This window comes from Molothrus aeneus, chromosome 1 (genome assembly GCF_037042795.1).
Source record: "Molothrus aeneus isolate 106 chromosome 1, BPBGC_Maene_1.0, whole genome shotgun sequence".
NCBI lineage: Eukaryota > Metazoa > Chordata > Aves > Passeriformes > Icteridae > Molothrus > Molothrus aeneus.
The window spans coordinates 147986329-148000662 of record NC_089646.1 but is presented as its reverse complement, the minus strand read 5'-3'; the positions used below and the strand labels follow the sequence as shown (position 1 = coordinate 148000662).

The 14334-nt window shown below is 37.0% G+C and overlaps 1 protein-coding gene across 1 annotated transcript in view; it reads left to right on the top strand.

Moving 5' to 3' along the window:
- Positions 1–13188, top strand: part of FAM135B (family with sequence similarity 135 member B) — a 192249-nt gene extending 179061 nt beyond the window's left edge. The window contains exons 15-21 of the mRNA XM_066566718.1: positions 1549–1715; positions 2987–3078; positions 5243–5340; positions 5669–5820; positions 6613–6723; positions 9202–9315; positions 11103–13188. Of these exons, the coding sequence (XP_066422815.1) occupies positions 1549–1715; positions 2987–3078; positions 5243–5340; positions 5669–5820; positions 6613–6723; positions 9202–9315; positions 11103–11308 (940 nt within the window). The 3' untranslated portion in view covers positions 11309–13188. The remainder of the gene's footprint in view (positions 1–1548; positions 1716–2986; positions 3079–5242; positions 5341–5668; positions 5821–6612; positions 6724–9201; positions 9316–11102) is intronic.
- The last annotated feature ends 1146 nt before the right edge of the window (positions 13189–14334 follow it).

Here is a 14334-nt window from a genome sequence, read left to right as displayed (position 1 = left end):
CCCATGACAAGCAGTGGGATTTAGGTATCTAAATAATCTTTGAGAGCTGATCCTCCTTCCTGAAATCAAAGTTACCCACACCAGAGTATCGATCCCTGATAGTCCGTTCACTGTGGCCTTGCCACAGACTGTTTTACTGCTCTGCTTTAATAATTCCATTCGGTAGCTAAACTGAAGTGGGGAATTCAGATTGGCTGATATGTCCCAAATTCACTTTCTCAAACTGGAAGAATGGAAGAATTGAAGCCATGGATAGCTGGAGAAGAGGCATTATTTTTGTTTCTTGCTTCATTGCCCAACACAAAAGCGCCACATCGTGACCTTGATGTCACAGGGGCCTATTTCACAGATTGGCAGACTAGCACTTATATTTTTCCAGTATAGTTTGGTGTCTCTTCTTTGCTGATAAAAAACAGTAGCACTGAAATTTCTCAATCCATTCAGCTGCCCAAAATGTTGGCTGTCTGCATGTAAATTCATTTTCTACCCAAGACTTTACTTTTATTCTTTTGAAAGCATCCTGAAGTTTTATACACCATGCTTAAGTCCTGACAAATCTAAGCACAGAATTTGTTTCTTCATTGTGAAACAGAACATTTCAGCATGCATTCATGCACATGAATTCAAGCCTTCCAGATTCATGGCCCAAAAGCTATTTTTTTCATTCTTCTGCCCCTTAAAATTAGTTGGGCTGATGTAAGTAATTGCTCATCATTGACTTGAGTATCTTAGAGGTCTTTTCCGACCTCAATGATTCAATGATTATATCAAGTTTCCTTAAGAGATTCCCAGGCTTTAAAGGTTATATCTCCAAAGCTTGTCCTTCCCAGTTTTCTATTTAATTCTACACTTACATTGTGACTATTAATTCCTAAATTATCTGGATAAGTTTTACTGAACCAAAGAGCCATTGAAGAGTTTGGCATCTTCAGGCAGCAGAATCTTCAGGATGAATTGAGTGTCAAATTTTAGACCTTTAGTAGGCAAGGTGTTATCTTAATTCTTTCAACATTGAGATGTTCTTGTAAATTCTACTAAACTGTTTTCAAAATAATCTAAAATCAAATAAACCCCAAAATATTTACCACATGAGGTGCATCCCTTAACTCTAGCATGAGGAAGAGGGATAGCACCTTCTACCTGCCTATAAGCACATTTGATGGTAGAAAAATTATACATTTTGCATTTCAGTACCTATAAGGCCAATGACATTGTCAAGAGGCAAAATTGTTAATTCTGTACCTCAGTCTCATTTTATGAGCTACCAGAATATTATTTTTTGCTACTCTTTCATTCCTTTGGCAAGTGTGAGTTGCTAATGCATTATGCATTTTAGTTTTTTCCCTTTATGTAGACAAATTACAAAGAAATGGAGTTTATTCCCTTCATTCTGACTTCTCTCAGACTTAATAGATGAGAAATTGCATCCAGGTCTCTACTTGAAAGTTGAAAACATAATTTCTCACAAAGACAAGCCTCCTCATTTCTAGTTTGAAGGTTTGTTGCTGACCACCCAGTTCTATTGTGATTAACTAATGTATTCTCCAGTTTTTATCAGGCCAAAGAAAAATTTAAAAAAGAAATGAAGATTGAAGGATTTCTGTACAGTGACTTATCTGTACTAGCTTCTGATATCCCATATTTTCCACCAGAGGAAGAGGAAGAAAATTTGGAAGATGGAATTCACCTGGTTGTCTGTGTCCATGGATTGGATGGTAAGGCCAGGAAAAATTGCTATTTGTAAGTCATTTTAGTGTAAATACAAGAAAAGGACAGATTTCAGCAAATATGAAAGAATGGAGAATTTAAGTATTTGTATTAGCTAGGTATTTATTCCTTATTATGCTATTTGGCCCACTGTAATAAAGGATCTATGAGAATATTAAATATTGCTGCTAATGTATAGGGTCCTGCTATCTGTTTTTGTTTTTGTTGGTTTTTGTTGGTTTTTTTTTTTGTTGTTGTTTTTTTTGTTGTTGTTTTGTTTTTTTTTTTTAACAGCAATTTACACCAAAGCACATCAGTCCTCCTGTGAATAGGAGGAGTGCATTGCAGTAACTCCTTGTCTTTCCACAGATGCTTGATTTTTTTGCAGCATGTCCCCAGGAGGGAAATGTTATTTAAACCCCCAAAACACTGTTATAGATTAGATAGTGGCTGACTTTATAAAGTGAGAGAATAAAAATCATTCTTCACTGCAGAGCAAGCGGGTCTTGGAATTTTTTACGTATATGCTTTCTAAGCAGGAAACAGTTATGTTAAATGTGAACTTTCTCTCGACAAATTATTGATATCAATTAGAAAGGTGTAGATATTAACACTGAAACTACGGAGAAAAAGTGGTAGAGGCTCTGATATTTCAAAAAAAAAACCAAACAAACAAACAAAAAAAAGAAAAACAAACACTGGCTTGTGCCAGGACTGTTTGCCATTTAGTATCTCAATAGCAGGAATGCCCTTCTCATTAGGTAGTGTACCTTCTTCACCTATAAAAGATTTCAGAAGACTTTGGAATTTTCTAATACAGAATGAGGCATCTCTCAAAATATTAGGAGTCTGATAGTATTTGAGCACCACCTGTAATTGTGAATACATGAGATGGGCCACCCTGCATCTGAAGGTACAGTCCTGTAGCCCAGCACAGCTATTGAGGTGTCCCCGGGGAATCTCACCTGAGCTTGTTGTCTTTTTGTCTTACCTCTGCTGTTCAGCAAATAGAGGACGGATTTATTCTGGACCTGATCTTTGCCCTTTCTAACCCACTATTTATGCAGTCCCCCACAGCAGCAGATGAGGTCCAGCCCACCTGGGCAGGCCGTGGGATTTCCTGTTCTCTTGCAGTTTCAATGCATCATCCTGAGGTGTGATAATGTTCTTAACAACACTTAGCAAGAGCTCCGTGGTGTCAAGTTTACTGTGTTAAATTGACTCTATATTGGTTATTTTTCTGTTGAATTGCATCTTATAAAATGTCATTTCTTCCTAGGTAACAGTGCAGATCTGCGGCTGGTAAAGACTTTTATTGAACTGGGACTTCCTGGTGGAAAACTGGACTTCCTAATGTCTGAAAGAAATCAGGTAGTACAGAGCTAATTCCTGTCTTCCTTTCAATTGCTGAAATAGTGCCTTCAGCAAAAGCCTTTTCACCAGCTGAGTGAAACAAAAGCCCTGGGGAATTCAGGGAGTTTTATGTAGTATTTAGTGCAAAGGCTTGGTTCTATTCCTGTCTAATTTGATAGGGTGTTCAAACCTATTGGAAAATATTCCTGGCATTAAAGTCAAAGGCAATGACATTAGCAGTAATAGGACTAGACCTTAGAGGAAGAAAATGGATTTATCCTGCCAGTTTGCAAACTTGGCAGCCTGGTGTCTCTGCAGCACAGCACCAACAGAAAGCAGCAAGTTTAGTGGTGCTAAATTCTCTGGAGGATGTGGAATATCCAGCAGGTGTTGTCAGCTCCCTTTGCTTCTCCAGCCATTTTTTCTCCTGTTGCAGTGTTTGTTGGGATTTATTTCCTTGAATGATAAAGAAATGTCTTCCAGAAAAATTGATTGCTGGTCTAGGCAGAGAAACAGAAATGAATCCTGTGCTTTGCTTGGCAGTGGAGCCATATTTACGACCAAAGGCCTAACTTTATGCACAAGATAAGGATTTCCATTGTGCAGTCAGAAACGTTATTCTGATTTATGAGTACCTGAGAAACCTGAGTTAAAACTTTCTAACCTTGTTTGTTCAAAAGCTTTAATATTTTGAAGTGGCTGGTTGGTGTACATGTGTGAACTTGCCACTTCCAGTGCACAGCTCTGTCAGCAGCAGACCTGGACAGTGAATGTAAGCAAGGTGAAAATAGTCAGGAGACCACTTCACACTTCCATCAAGGCCTCTTCCAAAAGAAGAGAATGTTTTCAGAGAATGAAACATCTTACAACATTTGGATTTATCCAGAGTCCATAATGGAAACTATTTAGAGATCTTATTGTCTGGGAAAGTGGGGAAGTTTTCACAGCACTGGAAGTGGAACCTGGGTGGCTTGATGGCTATTTTAATGTTGTAAAGCATCTCAGCACTGTTTTTCCCTTCTCTGAGAACCACACTAAAAATGACCCAAGAAATCAGTCATTTAGCTGGTTTGCTTTATAGAGGAAAATTCAAATCACTTTTTTAGGCATTTATTTTTGATGTGTTTGACAAGATCAGTCAGGCTGAAATGATAATAAAGAATGGAGATATAATCAGGTGAAATATGACACTTGACATATTTTGGTTATGATTAACATTCAGGCTGATATTCTTGCACTTTTAAACAACATGAAAGGTTTGGGATAATGAGCCTAGGAGGAAATCATTAATTATCAATGCAGACAAAACAAACAGGCAGAAGGTTACTGGACTGTTTTTAGTTTATGAGAACATTTATTTTAAGTCTGTACTGCAAAGTGAATATCGACATGTTTTCCTGTGCAAGAGCTGCAATTAGCAAGATGAGTTGTGTCACAAAAGCATTAATTACTCATATGTTTCAAAAGCATTAATTACTCATATCTTTACTCTGAATAGCTGTTCCAACATTTGATGATTGTTTTGTGGCATCTCATTAGTTAGGAATTTGATTTAGAGTCCTGTTGGATTGCCAAATTACAAAGTTCTGAATAAGATCTGCCTGTAATTGTATAGACTGGAAATATATTGCTTGTTTTATTGTCTCACAACTGGCTGTACTGTTGCAAGCAACAAATTATTTGTCTGTCTCTAGCACTCATTCTCTTACTGATGACTGTTGAATAACAAACACACAGCATTTGATTGAGATGGCCAAATAATTTTGTGATGACATCCTTATCATCAGCATAACCCTCATGTCAACATATAATCCTGTAAAGTATTTTATTGCAGTAATCTGTGGAATCCTAAATGCCAAAAGCTTTTCTGTCATGTGCAGACCTTGGTATCTAGAGCAGCTGAGAATTAGCAGCTCTCACCAGTGTCAAGTCAGGCTGCTTTAGCATCATGCTTATGATTCTGGAATCACTCAGCAACCTCTCTGAAATTCTCTGAAGGAGAACTTCAATTTAAAAGAGGACCTGAAGACTGAGAAAAATCTCCCTTCTTCCCCCTTGAGCATGTAAAAAGAAAATTTACACCGGTTGTTACATTTCTGCTTGAATTTGACTTTAAAAATAACATCAGTCTGCAATAAGTGTAATATATTTTAATTCATGAACTCATTTAATGTTTTAACAGACTGATACTTTTGCTGATTTTGATACAATGACTGACCGATTATTGGATGAAATTATTCAGCATATCCAGTTGTACAACCTCTCCATATCCCGAATAAGGTAAGCTTTATTAGATAACAAACAGTGTGTAACTGTTTGAATTACATGAGCAACATCCAGTGAAATTAGCTTTTCCTAAAATGCTCTGTGTCAAAAGCCATTGAACCAGTGATATTAATTTTTACATTCTTATAGATGAGAATGAAAGAGAAAGATTCTTATGAAAGAGAATCTTGTAGGCTGAAAAAATCATTAAATGATAACTAAAGGATCTTATTGAAAGTCCTGACAGAGTCCTCCCTCCAGAGCCATTTGTGCCATCTTTGTGTTTATTTCAAAGGAAACACAGATGGGTTTCCTATTAATGTAATTCTTTCTTTCCCAACAGTTTTATTGGACATTCCCTTGGTAACGTCATTATTCGATCTGTACTAACTCGCCCCAGGTTTCGCTATTACCTCAACAAGTTACACACCTTCCTGTCCCTCTCTGGGCCTCACCTGGGAACCCTTTACAACAACAGCACTTTGGTTAGTACAGGTAAGAGTTGATGGGAGATGTTTGACTGTCTGTGGTCCACAGCAGTTTGAATGAGAGGGCAACAACTGGAGGGAGGAATTTATTGTAGCATGACTTGTACCTTGAAGTTGGGGAAAATATTTGCTGAAGACTTCAAACTTCAGAAAAAAAATTGCAATTTCAATATCTACAAGGTCCATCACATTGCTCACTGGAAAGCTCAGGGGTGTGCAGCAGTGAGAGATGAACCTTAGTTTCCACTTAGTCTCCCACTTCTCCTCTGCTGCAAATAAAGAGAGGCATCTCCACGGCTGAAAACGAGACATTATAATGGAAATAGAATGTCCCACATTTCAGTCTTCCTGAGTATTTTTCTGACTACCAAGAGACAACCACAGAATCATAGAATGGTTTGGGTTGGAAGGGACCTTAAAGATCATCTAGTTCCACCCCTGCTATGAGCAGAGACATCTTCAATTAGATCAGTTTGCTCCAAGCCTTGTTCAACCTGACCTTGATTATTTCCAGGGATGAGACATTTACCACCTCTCTTGAAAACCTTCTCCAGCATCTCACCACCCTCATTGGAAAGAATTTCTTCCTTAGATGTGGCCTAAATCTACCCTCTTTTAGTTTAAAACTGTTGCCTCTATCCTGTGAGACCCTTAGACTTTTCTCCCTGTTAATTAGGACTGTAAGAACAAACAAGACTTCTAGCAAATTACAGCGCTATCCTTACTATAGGCACATGTCTTTAACTCTCCTGCTTGATGATTTACAAAGGATAAAACTATGTGCCAATTTTAATTCCAGGTCTATGGCTAATGCAGAAGTTAAAAAAGTCAGGGTCGCTTTTGCAGCTGACCTTCAGGGACAACGCAGACCTACGCAAGTGTTTCCTCTATCAGCTCAGCCAAAAAACGGGTGAGTGGAGCTTGATGAGCCTTGCAAATGCCAAGAGCTATTCCATGGGCTTGTGCTGGATTGTCCTATTCTCCAGGGAGCAAAGGAAATCTGGATTTTGCTAATGATCTTTCTTTAAACATCCTTTTTAGAAGGGCTGCCTTGTCTAAAATCTAATATCAATTTCATCTGTGCATTTTTTTCTGTGCAAGTTATCAGATAACATATTTGCCAAACTGTTAGCGTTAAATAAGACCTTCATGCTGTAATAAACATGCACCTGAGTTTATATTCTTTGAGGAAGAAACATCATTTTTGACAGGCCATCATTCCTTAATTTATGCTATGAGATGAAAACCATTTTTCCTTTTTTATTATTTTTTTTGTAAGTTTAACATCTCTTGTCTCTAGGAAATATGACTCTGTGAGATGAAGAGCAAATTTTATTCATGTCTGTACTGACACTTCTGTACTAGAGAGAGAGATGTATGTCCTCACACTAGAAAAATGATGTCTGAATAGAGAATCTTTTTTCCTATTCTTTAGTCTGTCATGAATAAATTAAATAAATCAGGTGTTTCTTGAGAAAAGAATGCAAGCGTAACCCTTCTGTTGAAGCAATTGTTTTCTTTTAAGAGTTATTTTTAATATTGAGTGTGAGCAAACTGGTGCTAAGTAGGTAGTGACAAGGTCACTACTTGAAGTTTAATTCTTTTCTCATACTTTTGTACACTGCTAATAGGAAACAAAGACTATGTTAATATGACTAGAACATCTAAATCTCACAGATATGCTACACAATCAATGACAGGAAGTCAATGTAAATTGGTGTTATTTGAATTTTCCCTTTGATTCCCTAGTTCTTATTTCCATTGAATACAGTTGATGGCTGCTTTACTACTGTCATGTTAAAATAAAATTGGGTTTACACAAAAAGCTCATATTTTAACTTCCCAAGCAATGGATCCTCAAGCATGTGTAGTGAGTCAAAGCAAATTGCTGCTTGTTAGCTTGGTAGACTGGAGATATAAGAAGCTATAAATGCAGGTGTTGTCCTTGAAAATGGAGAAAGCAGAAATTTAAATGCAGAGAGAGTTGTCTGTAAAGTCAGAATCACCTCAGTAGATGCTTAGGCAAAATATCCAAAGATATGGACATGTCCATAGGTGAATGTATGAGCTGGAATACTGAGTCAATAGAGAGATGTCCCTACCCTGGCACCCTGCTCCCAAAAGAAGTGGGGAGAACTTACAGAGGGAGAAATACTAGAAGCAGTTTTGTACCTACATTGGCAGATGACTCTTTAAGCGTCCACCAATTTCTGACTTTCTTATTGAAGTAGAAGTCCCTGCTACCTTTCAATCTCTTTAACAAATGTTCTTCATGCTTGTTGTGAAAATAAAAACCAAAACAAAACCCACAATAAAATATCCTTCCCTGCTGAACCTCTTCACATAAGGTTTTAGTTATGGTAGCACTCACTGGGGATTCTCCTATCTTTCACTTCAGACCGAAGTTACAGACTCAGTTGGTTTGACTACACAAGAAGAAAATTATAAGCACCTTAAGACAGGTTTTGGAAAGGCAGCCAGCAGGACTTTTCATTGTGGTGGTGATGGTCAGATTTTCTATAAAAGTCTGGAAATCATAGTTGTGGAATCATAGAGACATGAATGGGCCTTCAAGATCATCTGGCTCCAATCCCCTGCAATGGGCAGGGACTTCTTCCACTAGACCAGGCAGCTAAAAGCCCCATCCAGCCTGGCTCTGGTTCTGGACCACTTTCCCATAAGAGAGAGGGAAAGATGAAGGACAAACCCACAGCTCTTCTGTGTTCAGGATATTCTCTGAACAAGTAGGTTACGTCATCAGTATCCATTTTCTTGCTTTTCTGTTAAATGTGGGTGATGGAGAACTCAAGTGACCATAGACAGGTCAAACAGCAGGAGCTCATCAGTGGCCCCATTAGCTCCAGGGAAGAGGCAGAATTTGGGGTTTTCAGTTGATGTACCAGCAGTGTGGATTTGTCGGGTGACTGCTGCATGCAGGGACTGGATGGACTGTAAGATTCATTCAACACCAATGTAACAGTATGATATTATAGCAATTCTTTTTCTTCTCTCTCTCTCTATTTTGTTTGAGAATTTTGCTAATTTATGGTGTTATTTTTGAACTTGATCCTGTTTAGAGATATAAATATTTGCAAGAATAAGGTTTTAATAAAAATATTTGTTTACAGACAGTTCTTACTTTTCCTTGTTAACTTACAATTAGCATGTGTGAGTGTTGATAAGTAACAAATAGTTCACAGAAGCAACAGAAATGTGTTGAAGGTCTTATGAATATTTCCAATATTCTGTTGCATGTTTTAATAATTATAATCTATTTTGCACTGTAGGTTCTCAAAAGCCTTTGAAGATGAAATAATCATGCTGACAATGTTTTATTTTTCATCACTGTGCTTAATTGTGATTAATGTATTTAATATGTTTGCCACAGGTCTTCAGTATTTTAAAAATGTTGTGTTAGTGGCCTCACCCCAAGATAGATACGTACCATTTCATTCAGCAAGAATAGAAATGTGCAAAAATGCACTTAAGGACAGACATACAGGTATGTTTAAGTTCTTTTATATATTCCCAAGGCTGTTGAAGAATTGCATTTCTGTGCAACTGAGGTCATTACATTAGAAAGGTTTTTCATCAACATGATGAAAACTCAAATGTTTATTTGATAAGCAAGAAAGTGTTCGTTTCCCACAGGAAATTACTGAAATCAATAAAAGAAGCTTTACAAGAAGCTCTTTTCCTGATGAAAACAAATTTCAATCAGGTCATAATCAAAGGTTTCTTACTGCTTCCTCCCCTTCCCTCTAATTTTATTTTTAAAATGATAATAGAACTAGCTCTTGACAATGTTTTTCTGTAGTCTACTGATTTACTTGTACTGTTTCCCCTTTTTTTCACATAATGAAATCTTTCTCAACACATCCAAAGTAAGAAGGGTTTCCCTTTCTTTTTAATAGTGTTTAAATGACTGCAAGATAATTTAAGGGACAGATCTAAAATCATATTTTTCATAATAAAATCTGTAAAACACATCAGGACTCACACCACCAGGTCATAAGAGGTCCTCTTATGATCTCAGGCTGTGTGTATTGCTTTTGTTATTAGCAGTCTTGTTCATTTATAAAATGTTTCATGGCCTCAGTTTGATGCCACATCCAGGAATAATGTTCAGTGCAATTTCATACCCATTTCACATATGTGATTACTTAGAAATGGAGGTATTCTCTGGAAGCAGAAAGAGACACACAGGCCCAATAATCAGCATGGTTGCCTTCACACCTCTTACTTAAATGACAGCTCTTTCTACCTCCCTCAGACATGAATTAAAAGGAAATTCTTCAACTCACCTACAGTGGTTGTTCCTTGGGTACATATTTATCTAGTAGGAGGCAGATCATTACATTTATCAATACATCAGATAATTTATCTGCAAATATTTCCTGAGACATTGTTTCTGCCCCTATAAAGACATCAACTATCTCTACATTATGCCTTTCCTACATTAGAATCACCAGAGAAATCCAAATGGACTTGTGTCATGCCAAAACCTCTCACATTTGAATCCATAGGCAGTGTGAGTCTAACCCCACTCCCTTAAATGAAGCATGAGCATTTTCTTCACTGACAGAGGAAACACTGGCTGAGGATGTCCCAGGCTCATGCTAAGCAGCTTCAGCAGATCCCTCCTCGTGGCCAGTGCCTCCATTAGATGAGCACTGTAGGAATGTGCCCTCTCTTGATGGAGTGATAAAACAATCCTTTGTCTCCTAAAAAGGAAAAAAAGCCCAGAAGTTTCTTTCCTCAATTATGTAAAAAGACACCTCATAGGACCTTGGGGACTTCACCTCAATCTTAAGGATAGCTAATTGGACAGAAGCCAAAAAGTCCAGCCTAAGCAATTTACTAGAAAAAGAAGAGAACAAAGATACTAATCAATTTTGTGGGGTGTTTTGCCAGGAGCAAGAACCTCTTCCACTTGGCTTGGGTTTTCTGTGTAAAGAGTTTTGTTATTTTGCCTTTTATTAAAACTTTTCTGTTTCCAACACTACCACAGCATCCATCCTGCCGATTTTATACCTTCTAAGGTAGCTGAGCTATCTTGGGTGTGATATAAATCTCCAAGAGCTTATAAGACCTAGATCAAAGAAACCACATATCAGAGCACTACTCTGGTACCTGGCAAATCTTTGAACTGGACTGCTGTCTCTTACATTTATTTTTGGCCTTGCTTCCATTTTCCTTCTCACTGAGACTGTAATTAAATGATACTGGAAGAAAAGAGAGGGTCTGGGAGCTTTGGCATGTAGTTGTGATATCTCAACCCTTTTTCAGGTCCTGTTTACGCAGAAATGATCAACAACCTGCTCCAGCCTTTGATTGGGGCCAAGGACTGCACGTTGATCAGACACAACGTGTTTCACGCTCTGCCTAACACCGCCAACACGTTGATAGGCCGGGCTGCCCACATTGCCGTGCTGGACTCCGAGCTTTTCCTGGAGAAGTTTTTCCTCGTGGCAGGACTCAACTACTTCAAATAGTGCCTGAAGTATGGGGTAACAGAGGCCAACCTTTCCATTGGGTGGAGGAGACTTCCTTAGCCAACAGAGTGCAATGTTAGAAATGAGATCAGGTGGGACTTTCAAACTTTCCATTTCCATTTCTCTTTCAGAGAATAAAGTGCTATGGCTTTAAGGCATTCAAGCTTCCAAGTATTGGTGCTTTTGGAAGAAATAAATATTCCTCTTCAGTTTCTATGTTTTTTGTCCACATAAAGACATGTCCTGCTTCTGAAGTACAGAATCAGAATAAGAAGGTTAATTCTCTAAATCTTATTGGACCAATATAATTCCCATTTCTTCTGAATATTAAACCATGAACTTGTCTGTCATTTATTTACTACTAATTTATGTATTAACAAAGCTCTACATTTGTAGCACTTTTGGGGTAGTTAACACACAAGGAAACAAGTGTATATGAACTCAGGTAAAAACCTTCTTTGTGATGAACTGAAAAGTCTGAAAACCATTTATGAAAGTTTCAGTCTTTCTGTTTGATGGAAAAAAATATCTGGATGGTTCCATTACTGGTAAAAATTTGTAACATACAAATTGTACATTCAAATAATGGAAAGGAGTAAAATATTTTACATAGAATGAACAAATATTGATATTTGTCTTTAAAAAGAAGCCCCAACTGTAGTTTGGGAAGAATTTAATTTGTGTTACAAGCTGCCAAACCAAGAGGACTATATTGGATTACTTGTAAAATATCAGTGGGATCTGTTAACATTTCTTCTGTTTACGTTTATAGAGGATCATAATTGACTGTGTTACAATTCTAAAGTTAAAATTTTTATGTTTGCATTTGTATCTAAGTCCATTTGTTCCAACAATTTTCTTTGTTTTTTTTTTTTAATTTATTATGCTGATACCGAATTCAAAGTCTAGCCAGTTATACCCTTGAAAACCCCAAATATTTGTAAAAATAAAGGCTGGAGATATAGAATGGTAAGGATTGTGGAAAGCTTTAAAAATATAAGAATGTCTTAAGATCCTCTGCAATACTCTCTACATGCTTTGTTAATGCCCATTTGCAGTGCTGTATACGGTCCTAATTATTATATGGTTACAGCTAGTTGAACTATTTAAAACTTTATTCATGCAATGATATCTAGGTTGTTTTTAAGAGTTTTGAAAAAGAACATATTTCCCAATTTTTAATTTTTTCATTAAATTTACAGTAGGATTTTTATCACAAAGTTATCAGATTTAAAGTGACAAATTTCAATAACTTTCTGCACCTTTTCATAACATTTTCATGAATTTTCAATGTCACAGGAGTTTTTTGAAAAAAGAGAAAGTGAATAATTCTTCAGAATTATTTTTGTTTAGAAGGCAGGCAATTTTTTAAAGCAAATACAATTTGTTTAAAAAATGAAAATGAACAAGTCTCCATATATTCTAGCAATGACTATAAAAAAATTACACAGTTGGGTTTAGGTGTCAAGGCTCCCATCAGTAAACTAAGATCAAGATGGTGGGGATTTGTGAAATAAGAGAATACAAAATGAAAAAAAAATACATCACAGCCACAGGGAAATATTTGTAGTTGCAAAAAGTAAAACTAATTTTTTGTCAAAAGAAAAAAAACTGAAAACCACAAAATTAGTTCAAGAAAAGTTTCTGCTGGTAAAGGAAAAAGGCTGGTTTGATAACTGATGCATGTATTTAAAATAGGAAGGAGAAAGAAGGTAAATACCAAAAGGTGAGACTAAAACACCTGAAAAGAAGTATTACACATAAAAACCTTGTGCCCTCATAGAGGCAGAAATTCTATGGGAACAATTCCACGGTGTGATTCAATGTTGACAAGTTTCTTAAACAATACCTCAGTACTTGAATTAAATGGGTACATACTGTCTCGCTCTCTCTCTCTTTCTCTCTTTTTTCCTTACAGATTGACTGTTAATTGTTAACAGTCAGTTTTACTCAGTTAACAAATGAATTCTATCAGGAAACCTGTGGTTTCCACTTCTTGTTTGGGAATTCTTTCTCACTTTTTGGCCTCAGCAGTCTAGTGCCAGCTGCACGGACATATCACAACTTCTTCCTCAGTAAATTGTCTACAAAATTTTAAATATAATGGGACATGGAGGTGGAGCTATTATATAGTGCAGCCCTTTTGAGCCAGGAGCAGTACTCCTATATGGAAAAACAGGAAAGAAAAGCAACTTCTAACCATAAGCAACCTCCAGTGTGCTGTGTGAGGGTCTGGTCCACTTGTAGAAAATGATCATGAGTCTGCAAACTGAAAATTTTGAAAAACATTTAGAAAGAAGTGACTTTACACCTATGCCTGCTGTGTGAGTGTACACAGTCTATTCAAAGAAGTTTGCTTATTTCCAGGTCTCACTCACCAACTCTCACAGTCCTGAGTCTGAAAACAAAGCAGTGTAGCTGTTCTTGTACTCATATGGGAGTTCTTGCCTTGCCTTGTGCTTTGGACAGCATTCCCAGACTTCTGTTTGCATGACTGTGAGAGAATGGACATGGGGAAAGAGGTGACGGGTCTTTCCAAGTTCACTTTGGTGTTCTGTACTCCTATCAGTGTTCTGACTGATGGATAAATATACCTAAAGGTGTCAGTGTTCCTATTCATATAGAATCCTTTGATGGCTCAGTCAGATTTCAGAGTTGGGGTTGGATTGTTTATAGACTTGGATCAGGTCCACATAACTTACATCTTGTGCAGTATGGAAGAAAGATCCTGTGGAACCTCAGAAAAATCTGGGAAGTATCATTCCTGTCAAATGAAAAGACACAGATTTTATCATCCTTGGCAGAACATTGTGGGATATATTGGCAATAGTGGTCTAGTTGAGCTTCCATTTTAAGTTCTCAGAATAACCTCCCTCACTTTTTCTTCTTTTATTCTTTTTAATGGGACATTGACTCTAAGAACTATAAATCCACTCTATTTTATAGACAATATTGCAAAGAAATCTGCATTTTTATTATAATATAAATAATATCTAAGTTTTTGGACTTCATCAAAGTATAGTTTC